Source organism: Gracilinanus agilis, chromosome 6 (genome assembly GCF_016433145.1).
Source record: "Gracilinanus agilis isolate LMUSP501 chromosome 6, AgileGrace, whole genome shotgun sequence".
Lineage (NCBI taxonomy): Eukaryota > Metazoa > Chordata > Mammalia > Didelphimorphia > Didelphidae > Gracilinanus > Gracilinanus agilis.
This window is the reverse complement of record NC_058135.1, coordinates 246,860,128-246,886,360: the sequence shown is the minus strand read 5'-3', so window position 1 is coordinate 246,886,360 and position 26,233 is coordinate 246,860,128. Positions and strand designations below refer to the sequence as shown.

General features: G+C 35.8%; 1 protein-coding gene and 1 pseudogene across 1 annotated transcript in view; one reads left to right on the top strand and one right to left on the bottom strand.

Moving 5' to 3' along the window:
• Positions 1-3,253: 3,253 nt before the first annotated feature.
• Positions 3,254-26,233, bottom strand: part of SLC17A6 (solute carrier family 17 member 6) — a 53,512-nt gene continuing 30,532 nt past the window's right edge. The window contains 9 exon segments of the mRNA XM_044680954.1: positions 3,254-3,589; positions 4,972-5,099; positions 5,812-5,922; positions 7,419-7,551; positions 13,479-13,628; positions 20,536-20,557; positions 21,798-21,966; positions 22,056-22,143; positions 24,412-24,526. Coding sequence (XP_044536889.1) covers positions 3,254-3,589; positions 4,972-5,099; positions 5,812-5,922; positions 7,419-7,551; positions 13,479-13,628; positions 20,536-20,557; positions 21,798-21,966; positions 22,056-22,143; positions 24,412-24,526 — 1,252 coding nt within the window.
• Positions 7,776-7,947, top strand: LOC123251733 (annotated as a pseudogene).

Here is a 26,233-nt window from a genome sequence, read left to right as displayed (position 1 = left end):
AATCTGTCCTCAGAGGGGCAGCTGAGTGACTCAGTGGATTGAGAGCCAGGCCTACAGATAGGAGGTCCTAAGTTCAAATCTGGCCTCAGACACTTCCCAGCTGTGTGACCCTGGGCAAGTCACTTAACCCCCATTGCCTAGCCCTTACAGCTCTTCTGCCTTGGAACCAATACACAATATTGTCTCCAAAATAGAAGGTAAGGGTTTAAAAAAAATCTGGCCTCAGAAACTTCCTAGCTGTGTAATCATGGGCAAGGCATTTAACCCTGTTACCAATTTCCCCATCTGTAGAATGAGCTGGAGAAGGAAATGACAAACCATTCCAGTGTCTTTACTGTGTGATCTTAGGCAAGTCACTTAACCATGTTTGCCTCAGTTTCCTCATCTGTAAAATGAACTGGAAAAGGAAATGGCAAATCACTCTAATATCTTTGCCAAGAAACCCCCCAAATGGAGTTACAAAGAGTTGGACATGACTAAAATGACTGAACAATAATAGATCGTTTAAAAATAAGAAAACAAGTGGTGGGAAGAGGGGAAGGAAAGAACATGAATCATGGAATCATGGAAAAATTTTCTTAATTTATCAATAAAAAATAAAAAAGGAAACAGGCACAGCGAAGCAGAACTAACATCCTCCAAGATTCAAGTATCATCATGAATCAGTATTGCAACCAAGAATCTTTGTACTTAAATTGAGTATTCCAAATTTTACCTGGGTTGGGCATTTGGTGATGAGATTTAAGACTAGAGGTTAGGACAAGAACCCAGTGGGGTAGGGACACAGCTGGGAAGGCCAAAGACCCAGGCATGGGGCCATAATAGGGAGGGATCAAATACAGCATCAAACAAAATGGTGGTCATCCCAACCCTGACATCAGGAAGTTTCCTATTTTAACTATTTTCTTTGCTAACTGGCTACTAAGCTATTTCTGGAATGCTAAAGGACTGTGAGTGTTTTAAGCATCCTCTAAATCGGGCAGCCTGGACAAAGCTTTGGTCACCTTGTCCCAGTTACAAATATATAGAGAATGACATCTTTTCTGTGTCAACCATCAAAAAGATTCAGCAAAAAATGGAAAACTGTTTCCTACCAGATATGTTTGCAGAGAATTAATCATAATCTAAACCCAAGTTCAACTGTAAAATAAAGAAATAAAACTAAAATGACTCACGCTTTTTTATATAAAAGGATAAATAGAGCATTTTATTAACACTTTTTGCAGCAACAAAGATGACAGTCCACATCTTGTCATTCAACACAGCAAAAGCTATGACCACAGTTTACATCACTTTGAGGCACAAAGCAAAAGATTATCTGATTTTTTTTCCCTTAAGGTCAAGAAGGGTTTGCATTATTTTTTAAACAATCTTCAAGTTTTATATTTGCGGTAGCAGGGCCTCCAGTCACTAGCACAATACAATGAACAGATAAAAAACTCAGAATGGACTATTACACACACACACACTGATAATCATTGGATTTGAGTTGGGAAATACACTGTCCTTATCCATTTTGAAAAGTTAGGAAATGATTTGGTGTTTACTTTGTGGTTCTGATCATTCCAGCCATCCAAAACATCTACAACAAGCAAAATGAAGATATTAATATACAGACGGAAGGATGATGCCCATAATAATGCATTGCACTTATTGCTTGGTACACAAATGTTGCAATTCTTGTTGAATTACTGTAGGAAGTGCCAACGGGCTGTCTCTTCCCGATGCTAAAATTCTACAACTTTATGAAAGTAGAAATCACAATCTCCCAAACCCAATAGAAGTTTTATGTCACTTTTGGTATATGTGAGGATTGTTGCTTTTTCTTTTGTGTGCATATAGATGTGTGTAGATATAGACATATATGTATATTAGATATAGTCATATAATTTATTGCCCTCTATTTTCAAAGACAAATACATTTTTAAATGGGATTTGTAAAGTAACAAAAATTGTCTATGAAGTTAATAATTTTATATTCTATATAGAGATCTGTGGCACAAGCCTAATACAGTATGGAATCATGAAGGGAAGAATGTCTAAATTGTTTTCTATTTCCTTTATCATTAAAACGATCTCTTAAGGGCTACAGCTCTGTAATAAATTTATTAGACTCTTAAAGGTATATGTCTTTTCTACGAGTTTTTACAACCAGTACAAAGTTGTAATAAAAATACAATGAAGTCTATTTTTTTGAAAAAGTTATCAGACATGCTGCATGAAAATTCAGATTTTTAAAATGTAAAGTATTTTATACTGTCCGGTAAATGAATGGAAGAACTTGAAGCATACCCCCTCACTTGGCAAGACCTCAAACATGAAAAGAAAGAGGTTCTCTCCATGCTGGGAACTCTAGCTTTCATTATAAACTACTTCAATATATTCCTCTCTGTCTCACCAAATATTTAACAAAAAAAATTTTTTTAACTAGATCTATTATTTCATTGGTGTGTAGAAGCTCCCAATGCAGAAACTTCCTCCACCAACATAGATCAGTATCTCTGATGTAATTTTTCATCTGTGAGAGTTTTCTAGGGGCTTTGAGAGGTTAAGTGACTCAACCAGGGTCACACAGCCAGGACTTGAACTCCGGTGTTCCTAACTGGAAGTCCAGTCCTCTTCCCATTATATCTCAGTACCCTCAGCACAGAATCACAACGCTACAGAATAGCTTATTATCTCTTGCCTATTCGGTGTACTTCTGGGGGTTGCCAGAAATCTGAAATCTTTACCTTACAGCCAGCAGGCACTGCCTCCCTCTGACTGAATAAATATGGATTCTTTAACACAAAGTCCTGTTGATATATCTCTTTCCATATAGTGTAGCAAATATATAAGTGCATTTTTCATGATCAAGAAGCTTTGGCTTTTTCACCAGAGTATTTGATGTGCCATGTGCCAACCCAGATAGTTGTGCTTTCATCATTAGTTATGAGTTTGAGCGCTTGTGTCTATAGAAGAAACTAGTTGCTTCTATAGTTTTGACCAGGAAACTTCAAAATGTGTAGTGCAGAAATGGCTGGACCTGAATGGAGGTGATGCCATGTCTTAATGGGGACAGATGGTCACTTGAACAAATGGTCACTTGATGGGATTGTTTTTTTTTGTCTTTTTTTGTTTTTTAAGGTTTTTTTTATACAGCAAGACCTGTCATTTGGGTATGTGTCAACATGTTTACACCACATCTTTTGTGCAAACAACCACGATGGATTTAATCACAAACACTACAAAATAGATTCAATGATTAGCTCTGTTAAGAATAATCTTCTCTTTCCTTATAGATGTATGAGTCTTGAACTTCTTCCTGTACAAATTCTTCTTTCTTTTCCCATCCATTGGGCCAACCACCATTGGCCTGTGTCGTTGCCCCATAGGACTTCGTGGTACCATAATTCACATAATTTTGAGTAATGTCCCCTGTTTCTTCATCAAGTTCATCTTCGTGAATAAAACCACACTTTTCTTCACTGGTCTCTTCAGGATCTGCCCAGGGTTGTTTCTCACCCGAAGCAAAGATTCCATAAAATATTACTCCACCGTAGTGGACTAAGGCTGCAATCAGAAACACATACTGCCACTCTTCCCGGGACTGTAATAAAGAAAAGTGGGAATGTGAGAAGAGCCTAAGAGAGTTTAAAAGGTCCGGTGTTCATTTAAAACTCCAAATGTTGTATTGCTTTTTAAAGAGCAAAAGGAATTTTAAAGAGCAAAAGAAAAAAAAACATTTTCTATAGATGATCAGCATTATCATAAGTAATATATTTCTAACATGAGTGATTTTATTTTTTTAATTACCTGTTCTGAAATAAAAGGCAAGGAATATCTATAACCTGCCTGAGATTGAAAATTATAACTGAACTTAGTGAACTAGAGGAAGACATTTAGAGTGCTGGATAAATTTTCAGTAGAGAATTTGTGTAAGTATCTGGAAACGAATTATGTAAGTTGAGAAGACTTGCTTTGGTGGTGATCTGTAAAGGTGAGAACACCTGTACTAATCATAGTCACAGGACCTCAGGGATGATAGAGTCCAAACTGAACCTGAATTATATTCCCCTCTACATCATCCTACATCACAATTAGTCATTAAACAAAATGATGAGATCATGGAGTGATTAAGATCATAGAATCATAGAGTTGGAAGAGACCAAAGAGGTCATTTAGTCCAAGCTTTTCATTTTCACTGATGAGGAAACAGAGACCTAGGGAGCTTAAATGATAAGATTTGAACATATATCCTCTAACCTCAGAGCTAGTACTTAAAATACATAATTTATACAGTGAATTCCCTCTTTTTCACCAAGTTCATTTGCTCTTTTACTTCTCTTGACCAAAGTTTTGAGGTCATAGAATTAAAAGACTCTGCTTGGTCTCAGTGTAAATATGTGAAAAAAGAACCAGTAGATATTATATAAAAGTGGGTTTAAAATTAGCAGGCAGCAAAAGCTCTTTATAAAGAGAGTCATCCAAAAGGGGATGGGAGTGAATGTTCCATTCATAAAGCTTTCAAGTTTAGAATGGATGGACACTGATCAGACATTTTGTAGCAGAGATGCTTACTTTTGACAAGAATTTGACTAAATGACATTTGAAACACCTTCCAGCTCTCCAATTCTGAGAACTGAAAAAGAATGGCTGCAGTCAGCCTCAAGAAGTATTAGAGAGTAGCAATATTGGAGATTTACAAAAGAAAATCCCATGCCCCACTCGACCCCATAGATGTCCTGTGATGATTACAAGCTATTCTGCAATCTGGCTTCTACATCAAACTCATTTGAAAGGTGTTGAGAAGAATGTAGCTTAGTGTCCAATGAGGTGGTCTACCTCTGACTTCTAGAGGCATCAATGGTCCTTTGTTAGGGGTTTCATATCCCTTATCATAGACACAGGACATTAACAGGAGCAAAGAACTTGACAGCTCTCTGCTCTTAAAAATGTGAATGCATGCTCTGTTTCCTTTTGATCACCTACCTTATTCTTTGTCATTGCACCGACAATGATAGGGCAAACCATTCCAGACAATGTACCAACACCATTTGAAATACCCATTAAGATACTGGCATATCTTGGTGCAATATCCAAGTGATTGACGTTGAATCCTGAAACAAATACCCAAATTTTTATTCATGAGATTATAAAACCAGACTTCTCAATTAAAGAGAATAACAAGTTTAAGGTGTTGAAAATTTGAATGACTTTCAATGAATTAGGGGGAAAGCTAAGCACACAATTAACCACCATATAAGAGAGATGATGCTAAGTCTCTAAAGACTGATTATCTAAAAAAGATGTCCTGTGGATTGTAGATTGAACGTGATCAGTAGTTCATGATTTTGTCTTTGTATCCCTAGCACCTGGTATACAGAAGGTGCTTAATAAGTGTTTAGTGAATTGAATTGAATTATATAATACATGCCTGAGGAAATAATCAAGATTTGCCTTGATTTAGAACATGTTCAAAGAATATCCTATGTACAAGGAGATGAGAGGCAAGTCTCTTTTACCATGACGAATATATATATATGCATATATATAAATGTTTTACTATATTGTTCTCATTGCATAAAGAATTGAGAACTGGACCCATCCCTTCTAAAAGACTTTAAATGCATTAAAAATCATTAGAAATGGAAAAAACAAATAGTAACTTCATAAATTCAATTTTTTTCTTCCTTTGAAAAAAATTGATGAAAAACTTTAGTAAATGGTAAGAATATAAGAGATTTTCTCCCTAAGGCAAAAATCAATCTGTCGTTACAATCGTGAAAGGAAATGTCATGAATGGAAAAAAAGACTGAATTTGTATCTTACCCGATATAGCAAAGCCACTGAAGCCCACTGCAAGCACTAAGAAGGAGATAGCTACTCCCCGAGTATGAGAATAGCCCACAACCAAGAGCAGTGTGGCTTCCATGCCAAAACCTAAGAAAGCAAACAGAAAGAAAGAACTTCCATCAGAAATTCAAGACTATTTCACATGGGCATCCATAAAGCCTGAAGAACATCTCATTTAACATGCTCCCCTATAACATGATCACTGACTGTCCAACTTTGAACTGATTTCTAGAAGGAAAAGAATACTTCAAAGGATATGTCAAAGGATATCTGAGAGCAATCTAGTACTTAGAGGTTATATCTTCTCAGAGACTAGTTTATTTTAATGGAGACACATTAGCTTAATCAGAGGGGTGGGTACAGGAGGGAGAAGGGGAATGAATCTAAAGCTTTCTTCTTTTGAGATCAATGGAAAATATCCATACATTATTGAATTTAACATCCCCAGACTGTATGTCCTGGAATCTAGAACTAATCTCCATGTGGTTATAGTATTTTATTTTTCTCAAAAAGATGAAGGGATTCTCAAAAAGATGAAGAGTGATTAAAATCCAACTTAACTATATATCCACATATTCCTTTGTACTGGGCTGAAAGAGAGCTCTGGCTCGAGGTAGAGGACCTGGGTCCAAATCTCAACTCTGATGCTTACTACCTTGGAAAAATCCCTTAACATCTTTGAGCCTCAATTTCTTCATCTGAAAAAAGGGGGTGGGTGGGATGAGATGGCCTCTGCGTTTCCTTCCAAATCTAGATCTATAGTGTTATTGTTATCTTATAATAATAATAAAAATTGACATTTGTATAACACTTTAAACATTTGCCAAGACCTTTAAATATATTATCTCTTTGGAACCACTTGACAATTCCATGAAATAGGCATTATAGGATTAATTTAACCCATTTCCGTAATGAGGAAATTAACACTTGATGAGTTTGAATGACAGAGCTAGTCTGTGTTAGAGATGGGATTTGAATCAAGGGCTTCCTGGCTCCATGTCCAACCTTCTATCCCCTCCCTTGCTGAATTTATAAAGGAAGAGAAATGTGGCTGACATCAGTGTGAATGTTAACATATTTTTGATCTTCAACATGGTACTATAAAAACAGTAATGTAGGGACCCTCATACCTATTAAGCTAATATATGTTGAGTCGTGATTTCATCTGTACTGCTATGTTCCAAAGTGGAATCTAGGTAGGACCTAGCATGTGTGAAAAATCAGAAGATATATTTTTAAAATGCAGTCTAGAGTATACTTTCTTTTAAGTGGGTCCAATGACTATGATGCTGAGATTCACATACAATCAGTTGGAGAGAGCACAGGGGGTAGCATCCTATACCTCAGAAGGATAGCCATCCCTGACCTTCCATAGCTATTTGGTCAGTAAAAGATGAAAGTCATGAAAACCATTTGTTGGTTATCTAATTCATTGGGGAGCATTGAAATGAGTTATATGGAAGGTGAAATAAAGAGCTGGATCCAAACAACTCCCAACATTTAGGATGAATGGACCCACTTCACTCATGAAAAGATGGGCTCAGTAGAGCAAAAACAAGGATTTGCACAATAAATTGGCTTACCTCCACAATTCATGATCTTCCTCACCGTAGTAGTAGAAAGAATCTGCCGGCTTCTTAGAAAATCAGCAATTTGCCCTCCAATAGGCACAATGATCGTCATCACTAGGTGAGGCACAGCCGATAACATTCCAACCTGATGAAAAACAAATGGGGCAGGGAAGAAATGGGTATTAATTAACTAACATTAAGATATGATGACTTAATTTCCTGACCTCTTGTGTTTGAAGTTGTGTGTGGGTTATGTGTGGAGGATGGATATAGTGAAATAACCTGAAAATTTGCCCTCTAGAATGAGTAATGACTTTTATTGAGTTGGTAGGAGGCTGGAGAAGAGAGAGATTATTGATTCTGTTCCTCATGTCAGCCTTCACCACCACCATTGTGAGGGTCCATTTTTTTTTGCTTGGATTTACTCTCAACATTGTGGCTGGGATATATTTAGCTCAGAACCACAGCATTCTGAACTCGGCCAAAAATCTTGAAGATAATGAGAGATGTGAATGCCAAGAAGAAACCGATTAGTTCTTAAAGCCAATCCCTGTATGCATTGATCAAAACCAGAGAGGATAGCCATTCTTATTTGAACAAATAGCTTCTATTTCAATTTCCAAAAATGGACAGTTTTCTTTACCCTGACCTACACTGAGGCTTCCTTTGAGATAAAAAGCAATCAAAAAGCCTAAATGCGCATTCCCTTCTATTTTTTACTATTTCCTCTACACTCTCCTGACCCTTCTACCTGCTTGAGAGAATTTGATTTTTGAGTCATGGTGATTGACTGGGAAATTCTAGTTTCAATCAATTAATTTCTTTCCATAATTCTTTCATTATAGATCCCTAAAATTTTTTGAAGTTGTATTTTTATTGGTTGTATATTATATCTGTAAATAATACAAATTCTTTAATTACGTCTACAACATTGGATGCTTAACTATCATTTAGTGTGAAGCAATGTCGTTCCAAATAAAACCATTAAGATAAGACACAGGGGTGGGATGAGGATGTAGGGAATAGATTGGGGGATTGAGAGAGAGAAGGAAGATAAAAGAGGGAAAGGAGAAAGAGTGTGTGTTTTATTTTGGTCTAGAACAGGGACTTCACCAGTAGGGAACTCCGGATGTGGAAACTCTTACCTTGGATGCAGATAAGCATCTCATATGTTAATTTATAGTTCTTGAGAGTCACCTGGGGGCACTGAAAAGTTAAGTACTTGCCCACTTCCACATGGCCAATATATACCAAAGGTAGGACTTGAATGCAGGTCTTCCTGACTTCAACTGATTTTTATATACAACAAAATGCTGCCTAAAAGAAACTTTTAAAAATTTGGTTGGCAAATTGGAGGGTAACCAAAGCAACTCTGTAAATATCTTTATAATATCATTGAAATTATAGAATTATAGAGCTGTAAGAAATCTTTGTGGTTACCCAATACAATACTTTCATTTTTTAGATGACATTGAGATCCAGAGAGAATTGACTTAACCAAGGTCATTGATCCAATTAGTGGTAGAGTCATAACTAGTCTTTAATTTTCATGATTCTATCTAGTGTTTTTTCCACTACAAGTAATAGTAACTCTGACTAATGTTTATATATTGTTCTAAAGATAGCAAAGAATTTTCCATACATTATCCTATTTTTGTTCCTCACAGCACTGCCATAAGCCATAAATTATCCCATTTTGTAGATGACAATGACCTCAAAGATTTGCATAGCACTTTAAAATAATGTATATTATTCATTTAATCCTCACAAAATTCTACAATGTGTATACTGTTATCAGAGCTGTATAATAGATAGAACCGTGGAATTAGACTCATGATAATTTGAGTTCAAATCTGGCCTTGGATATTTACTAGCTATGTAACCCTGGGCAAGTCATTTATTCCCTCCCCTCCCTCCTTTCTGTGTATCCCCATGGATTAGCATAGTGGCTGGCATATAGAAAGTACTTAGTAAATGTTTCTTGACTAATAATACACCTGGAAGCCTCAATTTCTTCAATCATAAAATAATAACAGCATCTACCTTTCAGGATTGTTGTATAAATGAAATAAGAAGCTACTTATAAAAGCACTTGGACACTGCCTGGAAAATGCTATATAAATACTTATTCCTTCTTCTCCCTCCTTTTTATGTATCCCCTAGGATTAGCACAATGACTGGCATATAGAAAGTACTTGATAAATGATTCTTGACTAACAATGCACCTGCTTCCTCAACAAAAATCTTATGTGCTCATATCTGATTGGCCAATTTCATTTAAAATTATATGTGTGAATGTATGTTTATATATGCCTCAGAAAGAGGTGAACCAGATTCTGAAGAGACCATATTTGCTTTATCTCAACAAGACTAAAATACTCTAATTAGATTTTAAGTTGTGTATTTTTCTTAAGTTTGGTAATGGCGGTCCAGTGGAAATATATACACTGCCCAGAAGGCTCTAAGTTCAGATAAATTCTCTTTCTTCCTTTGCAGAATCATGTGTCTCAAAGTAGTATCAATAACTTTAAAAAAATCAATACTCATGTCACATAGTCAATATCATAATTTATTGACATTCTGCTCTCATATCTAATGGTGAAAAGCCAATTCTGTGTTGGTTATATATTTAACACATGTAGATTTGCTTATAAATTCTGGATATCTCTCATTTCTAATACCCACAGAAAGCTTAACAAACAATTTCTTCCATAATTTAGCATCATTTTCTCTTGGAAGAACGAATGTCCTTGACATTAGATAGAAACCCCTTTACCTGCCAGGAAAAAAGAACTTTGTACAATGACTGGTACATGGTAGGTGCTATATCAATGGTTTTTCTCTTCTTCTTCTGCCCCTCATTATGAGCCTGAGCAAATCACTAACCCTTTCTAGGTCTCTGTTTTCTTATTTGTTATATGAGGTGGGGTTAGATAAATTCTACTAAATAGCCTCTTTGGTCTCTTTCACATCTAAATCTCTGACCCTATGATCTTTAAGATCTTTTCCAGCTGTAAAATTCTGATTTTAATTAGGAATACTTTGGGTCTTCTAAATCACTATTCTAATATTCTGCTCACTTGCCTGTATTTTATTTCAAAAGCAGGAATGTTGAAACTATTGCATATTTTCATGCATCCACTAAAGGAACCATTTGGTTACTCAGTGTCTCACAAGAACAAAGTTGGTTCTACTCAAACAATATAATGGAGTGATTTTCATTTTACTTAATTGACTTTTTCTGCACTAAATGGAGCATCTACTTTGACATAATCTAGATCTAGCCTTTGAGTGCTTTTGCTAGGGGGGAGTCTCTTGAATCTCAAGAACATTAGACTCCTGTTTACTCATCTATTTTCCTTCCGCCCCATCAGCTAGTGCCTAATTATTGGTATTCGCTTGTAACACAATCAGTGCCTCTTATTGCCAGAGCACTGATACTGTTGATGATCACAGGTTTTACAATAATAATGTAAATTTATTTTCTATCTTAAGCTCATCAGATAGTTGTTAATACACCCATTACAGGGGATGAGAATGAATGACTCACTCATCTCTACTACTTTGTGCCACATTTCCAACCCAAAAAATCCATATCTTGCCAGGTACTGGCAAGCTTCCCAGAAGCAAAGAAAGTTAGCTGAGTAATTTGATAGCCTTTTTTCCCCTAAAAGTTAAGGGGAAAGGAAATGGCTCCCTTTCCCGATTATGGTTATATGGCTAAATCCTGTTACCTACCCTTTTACATCTATTTCCTTGTTAGCATTTGTCTTCATCTATGGATCTATAGCCCTCAGATGGTTGTTAAAATAATGTTTCGATGAGGTCATCTTAGCTGCTGAGATGGTCTCTAATACATATAATATTTCCTGTTAATTAGACCACTGAAATGTATTTGAGTGAGTCTGTATTATAGTAGAAAATGGTTTCTGGCTGAGAATATAAAAATTAAGTCACTCATTTGACTATATACATTGTCCCAAGCAAGGTCTGCCTTAATTTAGTTCTTTATACTAAATTGTTGGGCCAAAGCAAATAAACTTATTTATCACAGAATCACATCTCAGAGTAAAAGGGGGACTCAAGCTATCTAGTCCAAGTCCTACCTGAAAAAGAATACCCAGACAGACGGACAGAGACAGAGACAGAGGGAGACTGAGAGACAGAAACAGAAAGAACATACCCAATGAGAGGTCATCTTCTTACATATTTTCCATGAGGGGGAACCCACTATTTATTAAAATTGCCCAACCCACTTTGAGATAGATATAATTATTAATACGTATTTCAGGCCATCATGCCTAAATTGGTCCCAATGCAACTTTCATCTATTGGTTCTAGTTCTATCTTCTAGAAATAAATAAATAAAATCAGTGTCAATTGCCTTCTGCATGACAGCCCCTCACATACTTGAAGGTAGTTATATTATCCCTCCTGAGTCGACTCTTCTTCAGACTAAAGACTTTCAGCTATTCTAACTGATCCTCATAAGGAATGAACTGGATACCCAACGCCATCCTGGCTACCTTCCTCTGGACTGTTCAGAACTTGCCAACATCTTTCCTGAATTGGAATGGCCTGAACTGAAAACAATATTCCTGATGAGAGCTTACCAAGTCTGAGTATCGAGTACAAAGAACACAGATAAAACCATAAAGGGAAATCAAAGAAGTATGTAATATTTAATTTCTTTTTAACATATAGATTTTTTCCTTATGTGTGCCCTTTTAATTATGTGGATTTATATTTCCAGGACAAGCACACTATTCCATTAGCATTCACATGTGTCCCTTTTGGTCTAGGTTGATAGCTTCATCTCTATCTTGGTATGAAACTCATCCTGCCTTATGAAAGTGGACTATTACTGGCAGAATTGGTTTTAAGCAGTTACAGCCCACAGTGTTCCCCGGAGTGTTTGATCTACTACGAAGAAAAGATGAGCACAATGGGAAGTAGCTATCTTGCTTAGAGAGGAAGAAAACAGTTTCCTTAGAAACAGGAATTACCAAAGAGCTCTCAGAATGGCTGCTCCCCATCAAGTTTTCTTCAGTCCATCTCCTGAAGAATTCATTTAGGGACAGGCTTAGTACAGATACTAGGAAGCTACGATGTGAATGGGTAAGGACATGAAGACCAAGATGGGGACAAAGGAGATAAAAATTATAAAGCACTCATCACAATATCTGACACAAAGTAAGTACCATATAAATAATGGCTATTATTATCCTCATAAATGCTTTGTATGGCCATTTATCAAAGCACAGACATACAACCAAACACATTAAATTAGAAAGGTTTTTTTTCCTTTTCATAAAATGTCTAAATTTTGTCTTTCTATATAGCATAAATTTGTTGAAGGTGTGTGTGGCTCAGACCTCCTATATCATCAGTGTGGGGAATTTCTGATTTGGATTTTCTCTTCCAAGCACATTGGCAACTGATCTGTAACTTATAGTCTCACAGGATTTTTTTAAATACTGAGAGTTAAAAGTAACTTAATTATGATTACGTAGATAGTCCGTATCAAGGTCAACACTTGAACTCATATCATCTTATTCTAAGGCCAGACTTCTATCCACCTTGCTGTGCTGGATATGGGAATATACTAGGTCACTGGAAAAAGATTTTTCTTTTTCCTCTCCTTCATTCCCTTCCATTCCCTTCCTTACCTCTCCACTCCACACCCCTCATTCCTCTCCTCTCTTTCCTTCTCCTCTCATCTCCTGCCTTATCCTGTCCTATTTATCCCACTTTATCCATCTTTATCATATGTTATAGAATAGTTCAAGGCTCCTGAAACCTACTTATTAAACAGAGTTTGGGTATTTGCTCCAGTCAGAAAAGAAAATAAATGAGCAGATCTGACATTCTATTTTAAGAGAATCCAGAAAAGGACAACAAGAATGATCAAGGGTTTCAAGATGATGCCACCTTTGGTACTTCACAAGGTTCATATAGAACTATATCTTGAGAAAGAGGAGCTGGGAGTCGCTTTTCATACAAATAAAAATTTTTTTAAAACCTCAAACTTTCCAAAAATTGTGGAAATAAAGAGAAGACCTGTTTACATACCTTGCTGATCTCAAATCCAAAGACCTCCTCAAAGTAAGCTGGCTGACTAATAAGCAACAGGTAAAAGGTCCAGCTTCTGCAGAAGTTCGCAACAATAATTGCATAGACTGGCATAGATGTAAAAAATTTTCTCCATGGAGTCTTGAATTTCTGAAACACCACAAAAAAGAAAGTCGTATTTATTAATTAAACAAAATGTTTTCATTAAGTAAACCTCAGGATATACAAAGAAGAAAAACAAAAAAAATCATTGCAATATTGAATACAACCCTTAGCAGCATGAATGGTCATCATAATAGTACAAATATGTAAATATAAATACTACAAATATATAAATATAAATAGTACACAAATGTCAGACTAAATTGTGCATTGAGTTGGTACATTTTAAAAAACAAGATCTGTGTATATAATCTCATACCTTATGAGATCTTTTGTTCAAAGGAAAATTTGCAATTAGCAATAATAATAATTTATTAAAAAAAGAAGGCTCACAAAATCCTTTCCTTACAGCAACACTATGAGGTAGATAGGCAACCCAAATATTGTTACACCCTCCCTGCAATTTTTAGATGAAGAAACTGAGATTCTAAAATGCAAAGTGGTTTGACCCTACTAAGACAATTAATAAGTGTCAGAACCAGGTTTAAATCCCTCCCTTCTGACTTTAGGTCCATTCTGGGATACATGGCACTGTTACAGTTTAGCACACAGAAGCAGAGGGATGTTGGTAAATATTTAACAACAATCTCTCTAGAAAAAAAATACATGCAGAGCACATTTTGAAGTTTAATTTTCATAATCAACACTTTCCTAAATCTGGACAAGCATTAAAATCATAAATCAAGCCCTGATTTTTAGCCTTTGCCAATTTTTGAGGTGTAAATGCTCACCCTGAAAATTTAACAATCAATTCTCAAGATCTGGTTTGACCTGGCTCCAGCACACTTATGCATGTATATATGGTGCATGAAAAACCCTTGTGGATTGATTGATGGATTAATGATGAGCTTTTAGATAAGTTTCCCTATCAATGATACGGCTGTGACAGCGTCCTCTCTAGTCTCTGAAACTCCCTGATGTATCTGAGCTCTTTTGGAAGTTCTAAAAGCGAGGTGCAGGATGTAAGTTCTGGACTTGTAGTCAAGAGAAAACTGAGTTTGAATGCTGCTTCCTCTGATGGCTTCCTCACTGTAACATTGGACAAGTCTCTCTACCTCTCTCAGTTTTATTTTCTCTATCTGTAGTATGTGAATAATCATACCTATAATCCTTATATCAAAGAGCAACTGTGAACTATTAGATGAACTACTAGAAAATATATTTCAGAGTTTAAAGCACTACACACATTTTAGTAGTTAGAATTAGTATATGATGCTCAACATCATAGTACCCTGTAGACAAAAACCTTATGGAATTGAACTTGGAGACCATCTCAACTTTTGGCAATAATCCAATTCAAATCAACAACATTTAAGTGCCTACTGTGTGTTGGGTGCTGTTTTAGGGGTTAGAGACACAATGACCAAAAAATAAAATAGTCTCTGATATCAAAGACTGGAATTTTTCTTTGTTAACTCAAAATATATACAGAATAATTACAAAGTAATTTCAGAGAGGCATTAACTACTGGGAAGTAATCAGGAAAGGTTCCTTGTTGGCAAAATCACTGGAGTAGAACCTTGAAGGAAGAGAGTTAGGGATAGTAACAGGTGAAGTGGAAAGGATAAGCACCTCTACAAAAGGCATGGAAGTCAAAGATGGAATGTCATATATGGGGAATAGTAGGAAGGTCAGTTTGACAGGTATGTAAATGCATGGAGGGGAATAATTGGAAATCAGTATAGAAAGAAAGGTTAGAGAAAGATTGTGAATGGTTTTTGATGCCTTAAAAAGAGGTTATAATTTGTTATAGAGATAACAGACAGTCAAGGATGCTTCTTGAGGAGGGGGATGGCATGGTCATATAGATCACAGTATAATGACACTTCATGTCAATGGACCTCAGTTTCCTCATCTATAAAATAAGAAGGGTGAGTGTACCAGATAATCTCCCAAGTCCCTTCCTGCTCCATACTCCTAGCTTAAAAGTAGAGAAAGCAATGAAAGAAGAAATTTGAAGTGGAATGTTAAGGGTGCTAGGGTTTGAGCACTTTATTTTTATTTGGGGTGGGGGAATAAATGGTATGCTAATATGAATAGAATAGTGGTTGCAAAGATGGAACTACACTTCCCAAAAGAAGTCTCACTCAAAGTTAAACGTAATTATATACTTTTTTATCTTGATGAAAATGGATCCATTTCTTTACAAAGACAATTTCAAAATATTATGAAATATAAAAGATTGAAGCAAGAGTCTTATTCACTGCAGGGATAAAATGTGCAAAATGAATGCCTCATAATCCTGTGTCCCATACCAATGGGACATCAGAAAGGTTCCAGGTAACAGGGATGCTGCAGAATGGGAAATATAAAGAATATGGGAAACTTCCACTTTGGTGAATTGTCATGGGCATAGGCATCCACCAAAATTTTAATATTCAGTTAGTATTAGTATAAGTGGCTAAATCTAAATCATTCCAGCTCAATTACTATACAAGATTTAGAATTCAAGTATATTTTTGTCTCCTTTTTTAAAGATCACTGTGACCATTACTTTAATGTTTCAAAGGCTTCTAATGAAGTATTATAAAGAACGTTTTCAAAAATATATCCTCAGAAAATAAGGTAAGCTAGTCATGTGGCAAAAATTAGGGAAAACTGATGGATAGCTTGTTTGAAACATTGCTGTCTTGGGTCATTGACACTGGGGGTGTCCAGAGACTTTGAAGAGGACAGTATGGCATTGACTGAGTCATCTACATTTACAGAAGACTATTTGATATTCATAGTGATGATCCTTTAGTATCTTTAAGAGCATTCTGATGAATCAAAAATGGATTTGAATAATAGAATTTTAGGGCTAAGGGAGCACTTTGAGAATATATAGTCTAATTTTTAATATTAAAAATTGAATTATGTTCAGTGTGGTATTAGAGACTAACATAAATTACTAGATTCTCATGCTTCAGAAATTAATCCTGAATATGTAGCATATATGGTGAAATATGTAAGTTATCTGACTGCTACTTGTTGTTGATGTGAGATACCAAGATTTGAAGGTATCCCACAGTGAGAATAGGTCACCTCCAAACTATAATTTTAATTTAATTTTTTAATTAGTGTAGATTTATTCTTCTCTTTCCTTCCCACCTTCCTGAACCCAATTGGGGAAAAAAGAAAGAAAAACAAAACACATAACAACTGTGCTGCAAAACAAATCCCCACATTGACTAGTTCTCTTTCTCTCTCTATATATATATATNCGTCATTTCACTTGGGGATTTTAAGAAAGCATCACAGCTAGGCACAGTCCATCCACAAACCAAGACAATTTCCTGGAAAGTGAAAATGGAATTAACCTGGTTGCTTGATATTAGCTAAATGAATGGACATTTTTCTGACTAGAATTAAATTTTTTTAAAAGGTTCAATTCAGTCAAACCAGCTTATTGCACAGACATAATCTATGTCATTTCTATATGACTATTGGTAGAATAAAAAGTAGGCTTTAATATTCCATTGGCATGGGTTCCCTCACCCAATTTTGGAAAATTAAAAAAACAAAACTTTTGGCTGGGTGGCTCAGTGGATTGAGAGCCAGCCCCAGAGATGGGAGGTCCTGGGTTCAAATATGGCCTCAGACACTTCCTTGTGTGTGACCCTGGGCAAGTCACTTAACCCCCATTGCCAGCCCTTACTGCTCTTCTGCCTTTGGACCAATACACAGTATTGATTCTAAGATGGAAGGTAAGGATTTAAAAATATACATTTGTCTGTGTGTGGTGTGGGATATTAAGGGTAAGGGAATTGTTAATTCCTATTTTCCTAAAGCTACTACATCAATTCTTATAAACTGTATGTGTATATGTGTGGTGGCAGTGATTTGTGGGACCCTGGACTTGAAATTTCATCAATGTGTATAGAAATCCTGATGTGGAAAATCCCCCCATTTATGCTCTCTGCAAATGATAGGGTTCGAGAATTGCCTGAGAATCAACAAATTAAATGACTTGCCTAAGATCAGTCAGGCAGAATGTGTCAAAAGAGGTACCATCTATTAAAACAAAATTCAGCATCTTCTCTTGTTCTAAGTGCTTGAATCACAGAAGAAGTAAGGCACAGTAATTAATGAAGCAACATTCTATATTTCATATAAATAACCTTTGTGTTATTTCCAGTACATGATATTATTACCTGGTGTATTGCCAAGACATTCCATAAATGAATGGCTATGAACTCTCTCCCTATGAGTCCTGAGATTCCTTTTTTATCTTTTCCTGTTTTAGCAATCTCACCATTAAAAATGCTCACTCTGCAGTATATGCATTCGTAGTCATTAATAATAGAAAGAATGTTGACTGATTTATTCCAGTTTTGCAATTGCTAGACATTTTAATTCCCCTCTCACTCCATTCTCTTGGTAGTTTACTTCCTTGAGGAACAAGGTGAATGTTCTTAATCTTTCTTGCCCCATTCTTAGTCTCCACTGATTCTCCTTCACACCTCGGCTGGCTTGCATCTTTGTTCTGTTCCAATCAATTACAGAATATTACTATTAATTACTCTTCTGATCCATTTGCCCCACAGAAGAGGGGGTTATATTTTCAAAAATCCAATTTGGAGTGCCTGGAATTTGCATTTCCCTTCTTAGCTATGAATATTCAGTTCCTGCTTTCTATCTGAATAAATTCATTAAATATATTTCAAAATATTTTATTTTCAAAAACATGTAAAGTGTGTCCTGTGTCTATACAGGATATGCCAGTAGTATTCATTGCATATGGCCTGACTTTAATATAGGGTCAATTGTCTCTATAGTGAGATAATTTATGGCCAAAGACCTTTCCTATCTATTCCCATCTTACCTCTCTCCACCTTATCTTATATTTTTCATGTCAGCATTGTCTACATTCCAGTCCAAATGGATCATTTTCTATTCCCTAATCAATACTTGTACTTTTCCATGTCTTTGTCTATGAAAAATAGCATGATACTATAGAAAAAAGATTTCAGATCCATGGAATTTAGAGTTAAAAGACCTTAGCTCTGCCACTTAAGGACTGTGTGAACTTGGGCAAATTACTAATCTCTCTGGATCACAATAACCTCAACTGTAAAGTGAAAGGATTAGATTTTGTTATCTCTAAGGTCTTTTCCAGTTTAAATCTATAAGCTTAGTCTTTTTTTCTCACTTTTTCTTAGACCTCTAAAGATCTCCTTTCTCCACCCAACTGATAAGCTCTTTCTCATCCCTTAAAGTCTTCCTGATCTCTTTTCCCAATGAAGAACACCAATCATTTGGTTTTGAATCTCTCTAACATTTGCTTTTCAGGCATTTCAGTCATGCCTTACTCTTCATGACCCCATTTGGGTTTGTTGGGTTTTTTTTGCAAAGATACTAGAGTATCTTTGCCATTTCCTCTCCCCACTCATTTTTTATGGATGAGGAAACTGAGGCAAAGACAGTGAAGTGATTTGTCCAGAGACACATAGAAAGTGTCTAAGGCTGGATTTGAACTCAGGTCTTCCTGACTCTAGGACCAGCAATCTATCCAATGTGCCACCTAGATGCCTCTCTCTAACAGACTCATCTCTTATTATGAATCATATTTATCTACTTTCCTTTCTATCAAATGAAAAGCTTCCTGAGAGCAAGGAATAGGTGTTATCTAAACTTTGTATTTTCCAGTGTCTAGTACAGTCTTCTGTTAGTCAATTTCTAAGATGAATCCATTTCTCCTATTCTCTAAATAAATGAACAATCAAGTCATTGATTGATCTAATGAGATCATGAATCTTCTTACTCCTCAAGTAATACAAAGCCACAGCTAAATAGATATCCTATAAACTACTCATAATTTCCATCATTTTCTGGTATTTTCATCAAAAAGCAGTAATAAAAGGGGAGAAACTGTATGAGCTTCTGGGACCTGATCCTTGTCACCTTTTATTCATTTTCCAAATTTTCACCTTAATTTATTGAGGAAAAGAAGCAAAGTTCAATTGGTGCCAGTTGAAAACTAATTCTCTGTCAATTTCTTCTTTCCTTTATCAATTTGTCTGATTATTTTAAAGCTGTCACTTAGAAAGGAAGAGTATAGTTTGGCTTTGAAAAATAAGACTTGTAACTAAGAAGACATGGTTTACAATTGATTGGAGAATGGTATGTTGACATCTCAGCATGAGAGTTTGAATTCACACAATTAACCATCTGTGTTACCTTGGATAAGTACCTCAGTTTCCCTATCTGTAAAATGGTGTTAGATTAGATGTCCTCTAAAGATCCTTCCCAGCTCTACATTTATGATTATATGATTCCCTTTTTTCAAGTGTATGGAAAGAAAAACTAGGTTCAAACAACCTGAGTTTACTACTGGTATTTCTATGGAAATGTACTAGGATATTGGGAACCCTGTATCTATAACCTGAAGTAGATTAGAACACAGTAATGAGGAAAAAGGGTGAAATATAGTCAGATAAATGCATGAAAACTCTACTTCTTCTTGCTAGTATCAAGGGTTAACAAATTCCTAACAGCTTTGTGATATGTAGAATTGTCCTGGAACTTCAGGATTAATCTGGATAAATTAATTAATTGATTGATTGATTAAGATTGAATAAAAAAAACCTGACATTTGACCTGGAAGTAACACTGCAAATGTTGTTATACAAGAATAGTTCAGCCCAGTCACCAGTCCCTGCAGATAACATTGAGGCAGATAATAGGAAGCCCATCACCTTCCACGTTATCAAAGTTATATCCTAGTTTATACTTCAAGTAGTTGATGAACATCTTCGGTTTCTGGACAGAAGTTTCTTCCTTGTTGCCCAATCCCAGAGACCTCCTCCCCTCTTTCTTGAAACATTATAAAAGCCTGTAACCTAGTCCCTGGGGCTTGAGTCTATCAAAAAAACCCACATGGGTATCTGTATTCTCTCATTTAAAGGAAATAAACACATATGCTGAACACATTGGCTCTTTTGATTTTCAGAAATACAGGATAACAGTTTTTAAGGGTTAACACTAGGATGAAGACTAAATTAAAAGATAGTATATATATATATACATGTATATATATATATATTTAAAGTTTTGTTGATACTTTTTGTAATGTAGAAACAAAGAATGCCAATAAATCTTTTAAAAAATAATATACTGTTCTTTTAATCCAGCCTTTCATTATCTCCAGCAAAAAACAGTATAGCATAACACAGAATAAGTCTGAGTCAGGAAGACCTGGGTTCAAACCCCATCCCAAGTGACCCATGCTGGCTGAGTCTCCCAGTCCAATCATTTAACAACTCAGCATGCCAGGCAACTTTCTAAGGTTAAAAGTCCTAGAACTAGTGCCAATCTATATTGATAAAGGAAGTTTCCTTAGGAGATTGCCCTGTGCCAGTGAAATCACAGGTCAAATCTTCTTCTTATAGCTCTCTTTTGAACAAACGCATACACACACACACACACACACACACACACACACAGGCACAGATGAAGAACAAAGAACATTTGGCTTAAGAAGACTATTTGGCAGCTTAATAGTTATTTCCAAGAAGAAATGAATGATACAGGAAAAAATATATGTGAAAAACATTTTTTCCTTAAATTCCTTAAATCTCAAAATATTATGGTGAGAGAGACATGACAGATGTAAATACAACATGACTTGCATTGTTCAAAAGATCTGTGATTTCAGCCATATGGGTATTCTATTCACTAACAGATTTCAAATCCTCTGTGCCTTAGCAAAATCATTTCATGAGTTACTATGGCCAAAAATAAAAAATAAAATAATTTATTACTTGATAGCCAACTAAATGTTATTTAGCCAGTCTGGTCCTTAGCTGACAATCTCAGAGTACATCTCTGAGACGACACTCCACAGCATTTCCAGTTTGGTAATACCTTACAGAGCAAGATGTTTCAAGAGGCAGGACGAGAAGGGACAGCTTGATATAGTGGAAAGAGCCATATATTTGGAGTCAGATAATGGCCTGAGTTACCCTCTAAAGATCTTTCCAGCTCTCAATCGGAATAGTATCATCATAAAAAGAGTCATAGTTTTTGAGAATCCAGAATCAACTATCCCACAATGGCCACAGAGGAGGATTTAGTGAAAGAAATAGTACCTTGTCAAAATTCATCATCACCAAATTCTATCTTTCACTTAAAATACTTTTGTTACTTTTTCTTCAACTTCTACTTATTTCCATGAACCCTGTGACTAATAATGACTCGATCCCCTGACACTTCTTTGAGAATAGGGTAGGCTTGCCTTAAATGAAAAAGATTAACATACCATAGACATAAAACACTGAAGACCATCCAGTATATTGCACAAGAATCCCGGCTAATGGCATCGCAATCACAGCTCCTGCATAGGAACCTACAATAAATGGAGAAGTAGATAAGTCATGAATAAGCATTTTTTTTACTTAAACCCATATTCCATGGAAAAGAGAGTGAGCTACTTACCACAAAAGGAAGTGGTTGCTAGTCTGCTCCTTTCTAGAGGAGGGGCCCATTTGCTCCATATCCCATGGCAGGCAGGATAAGTGACTCCCTGTGAGGGGGATGGAGGGGAAGGAGTTACCAAATACTTAGAAACTGGAAAGAGGACCCACTTGACTTTCTTGTGTTTTACCTACAGACTAGTCCCGAGTTGTTCCACAAAACAATTAAATGTCACTCTTTGTCTTCCATGTCCTCTCAGACACTTAGGTTCTCAAGAGGGAGGAAGCCTATTTTAAGGCAACAATTATATCCACCTTCCCTCTCCAAGGTTTTCCCATCACTTCAAATTTAATGTAGCTCCAGCTTAGAGAAAGAAAACTAAGACTTTCATCCAGTCCCATAGTTCTTCTGCCCCTCCAGGCATTTCTCTACAGAATTTTGGAAGATTATCTCTATGCAGAGCATTGGTTCTAAAATGAAAGTGACAGCCAAGGGCCACTGCTGATGCCTGCTTCTTAAAAAGTCATGTTTATGGAACAAAGTAATGACTGAGTTTTGTTGATTATTTCTGAGGCTTGATGGCATTAGCAAAACATTTAACTTTCCCCATGATTTTTTATTTTATCCACTAACCAGATTTAAAACTTTCCTGCCCCTCATAAATTAAAATTAAATAAAAATAACATTGTCCAAACTCAAAATTGCTATTAAGTTATTCTTTCCATTTCTAGACAGCAGGATTCTGGTTAGTGGAACACTGGTTTGAATAAAGAGAACAAGACCTGAAATACCAAAGGCAAAAAAATTTCTTTTAGTTAGGAAAAAATCACCATTGGCTCATTGTTCTCTCCATCCATCTTCTCATTTAAAATATTTTATTGTCCCATTTCAACAAAATTGTATCTGCATAATGCCAAGGCAACTAATGAATTTTTTAAAAGCAGCAAGTTTTTTGAAAATCAAAACCATGCTTTGCTATAATGTAGAATATCTTGTATTCATAGCCTTAATGTTATCTTTCACCATTCCCAACACTTTCACATGGCAAAGTCAATCAGCTACCAAGTCCTGTAAATTCCTTCTTTTTTCTACCCACTGCCATCGTTCCAATATGGGTCATCTTAACTATTATCTCCATTAAGCCTTCCCTTGATATATCAAATCAGTAATGAACTTTCCCTAGGCTCTAGAAAGGTAGTATAATGTAGTAGAAAGGATGCTTAATTTGGCCTCAGGAAAGCATGGGTTCAAATCTCACTTCTGATTTAGCTATATGACAATCCAAGTGTTTTAATCTCCCCTGACCTTACTTTCTTCATATGTAACATGGGAGTAAGAAATACTTATGATAGACATTGTATCTATGATTTCATTGGTGAGAATTCCTAGGTGATGAAACTGCTTCTATACACTGAGGTTGGCAACTATTCTGTAACTGTAAAGTTTTAGAAAGTTGACTAACGCACCAAGAAATCAAGTGACCTGCTTAAGATAATAGAGCCAGTATGCATCAAAATCTGAACACAGGGCTTCCTGGCTTTAAGCTTGGGTCCAACCATTATACCTCATCACTATCTATAATAAAACTCTAAACAGAATTTGGTTTTGTTATATGTTTCTAATTATTTCTCATGCAAAATAACTGACATGTTGACACAGCCCTTTTGGGGGAGTTTATAAAATGTCATTTATGCATATATATTTTTGTATTATGAACCTCACTACTATAATGTATGATAGGCATTACAGTTCCAAATTTACAGAGGACTATTAGGTACAAAAAATTAATAGGCTTGCTTATGGTCACAGAGCTAGTAAGTGAGAGAGGTGTAATGTGAATTCAGATCTTCTCGGCCCCCAGAAAACAGAACGTGGAGCCAAGAATGGTAATTGCAATGAAAAACATTTAGGCTTGATATAAGGAAGAAGAAGAAAATCTTTTTTGGCAATTAGATACATCCTAAAGTGAAAGGACCGACTCTGGAAATAATGAGTTGCCCTTCATTATCTTTGAGAAGAGGTTAGATGGTCACTTGTCAGGGAGGTTATAGGGGACATTATTTTCTGGTGTAGATTGGACTATATGCCACTCAGGTGCCTTCCATCTCTGAAATTCAGTGATTCATGACTGCGAGGGCAGTATATACCCTACCATCTAGTGAGACTCAGAACTCCTTAAGGGTCAGCATCCTGATTCATCTAATTCTTTTCTCTACCTCTGGGGACTCTGACACTTGGCACAAAATAAAACCATTGTTCAATGGAGCTAAAATGAATTTCAACTAGTAGGTTTGGCATTGTGTAGACTTAGTCTTATATCAAGTCTTCATTTACCAGTCAGAAAAGATAATCTGTTTGTTGTTCTGTAATTCCATACCTCAACAAGCCCTTGTAAGATCCTAACAAATATAACACAGCCATAGTGCACTCTAGCTGCCGATGGGATTAGCATATTGAGGGTGGAGGTGAGGAGTATGGCAGCTCCAAAAACCCTGCAAAAGAAAAAGGAGAGTAGAAGGTTAAACATTACTTAAAGAATCTCACACTGTAAGTGCTAGAAATTTCACATTTTTGGAGTAAATTAAACACCTGTTGGGAAATTATCTTTAATACAGATTTTTAAAATTGAAATGTCTTATACTTTACTGAATGATTATTACATCTTCAAACATTCCAATGGTTCTGGGGTCCCATTCATGTTACTATCCCCTTCAACAAAGCAGATTGTAACTCATCTATCTCTACCCATCCTGTATGACTCATGCCCATGTACTCCCCTAAATTTGCCACAGGAAGACCACTCAACATAGTGGATGCCTTCCTCGGCTTCCATCTCAAGGATATCAGTGGAGTATGAGAGCTGTCCACCTGCCATCCTCTTGTCCCCATGATGAATGATTAGCAAATGCAAATGGAGGAATAAGCCATATTTCTTTAAAAACATTTTATTATTCATATATAATACTGAAAAAAAGTATATTCATATTTGACAAATCTCATTTTAATAATGTATAGTCATAGTCAGGCTAGATACCCCCCATTTACCATCAGTACTCACCCACATATAGTATGTTGGTAAATATGAAATATTAGAATATATGCATATATAATAATGCTATTCAGGAAGAATTCAATGGTACATTATATAATAGGCACTCTAGGGGCACATAGGTGGCTAAGAAGAGAGGGAGGTCCTCGATTCAAATCTGACCCCAGATACTTCCCAACTGTGTGACTCTGGGTAATTGACAAAACTCCAATTTCCTGCTTCTTATCACTTTTCTGCCTTGGAACCAATACTTATCAGTTCTAAGACAAAAGGTAATGGTTTTTATCAATCAATAAATAGCACTGCTAGTATATTTGGGGAAAGATGGAATGTTTTTTTTTTTGATGTGCCAAGAAAATTTGTTATGCTGAAAGAAACCCTCCATGGAAATATCTTTGTGAAGGCAGCAAGAACATAGTTCCAGAAGCAAAAGGATCCCTAGGTTCAAATCCATGATCTGCCAGCTACATTCTAGCTACTGGCCCTTAAGCCACATGGATATTTATACCTGCCCTGTCTATTTCACTGGATCATGGGGAGAATCAGGTAAAATTATGAAGTTAAAGCTTTTTGGAACTACAAAGAACAATTTGAAATTATCATTTTTTTAAATGAGGTTTCTGTTATACCAGTATTACTGTTCAGTGTTTTGTGATTTTTATTTAACTGTGTAAATAAACACAGTTTTGGAAGATATTGACAGAATAATGTAGTTAAAACCTTAATCCACTTGCAGGAAGAAAAAAAACCAGCCTGTATTCTTTTTTAAGCATTTTGTAGTGAAGCTCAAACTAATCAGAAAAACCATTCCTTTAATTTAATAATTTGAGTAAATCATTCTGAGCAAGATGCTCAGGGAAATAAGACTTCTAATTGCAGGTTTTGTGCTTAGTACAAGTTTGATCATACCCATCTTTGGGTCTTCCATTCATGATAGATCATGTTGCCATAGCCTTAATTTGTATAGATGCAATTATTTAATGAGTATTCGATTAAATATCATTGACCAACTCCCAAAGTTTAAGGATTAGCCTTGGGAATTGTTGGATAAGGGAAAAGACTTTTTTTTCTATTTTGTTATATTACTTTACCTATGTCAGATGCTTTTATTTAATTAATTCAACCTACAACCTATCTTTTCTCTGTCTCT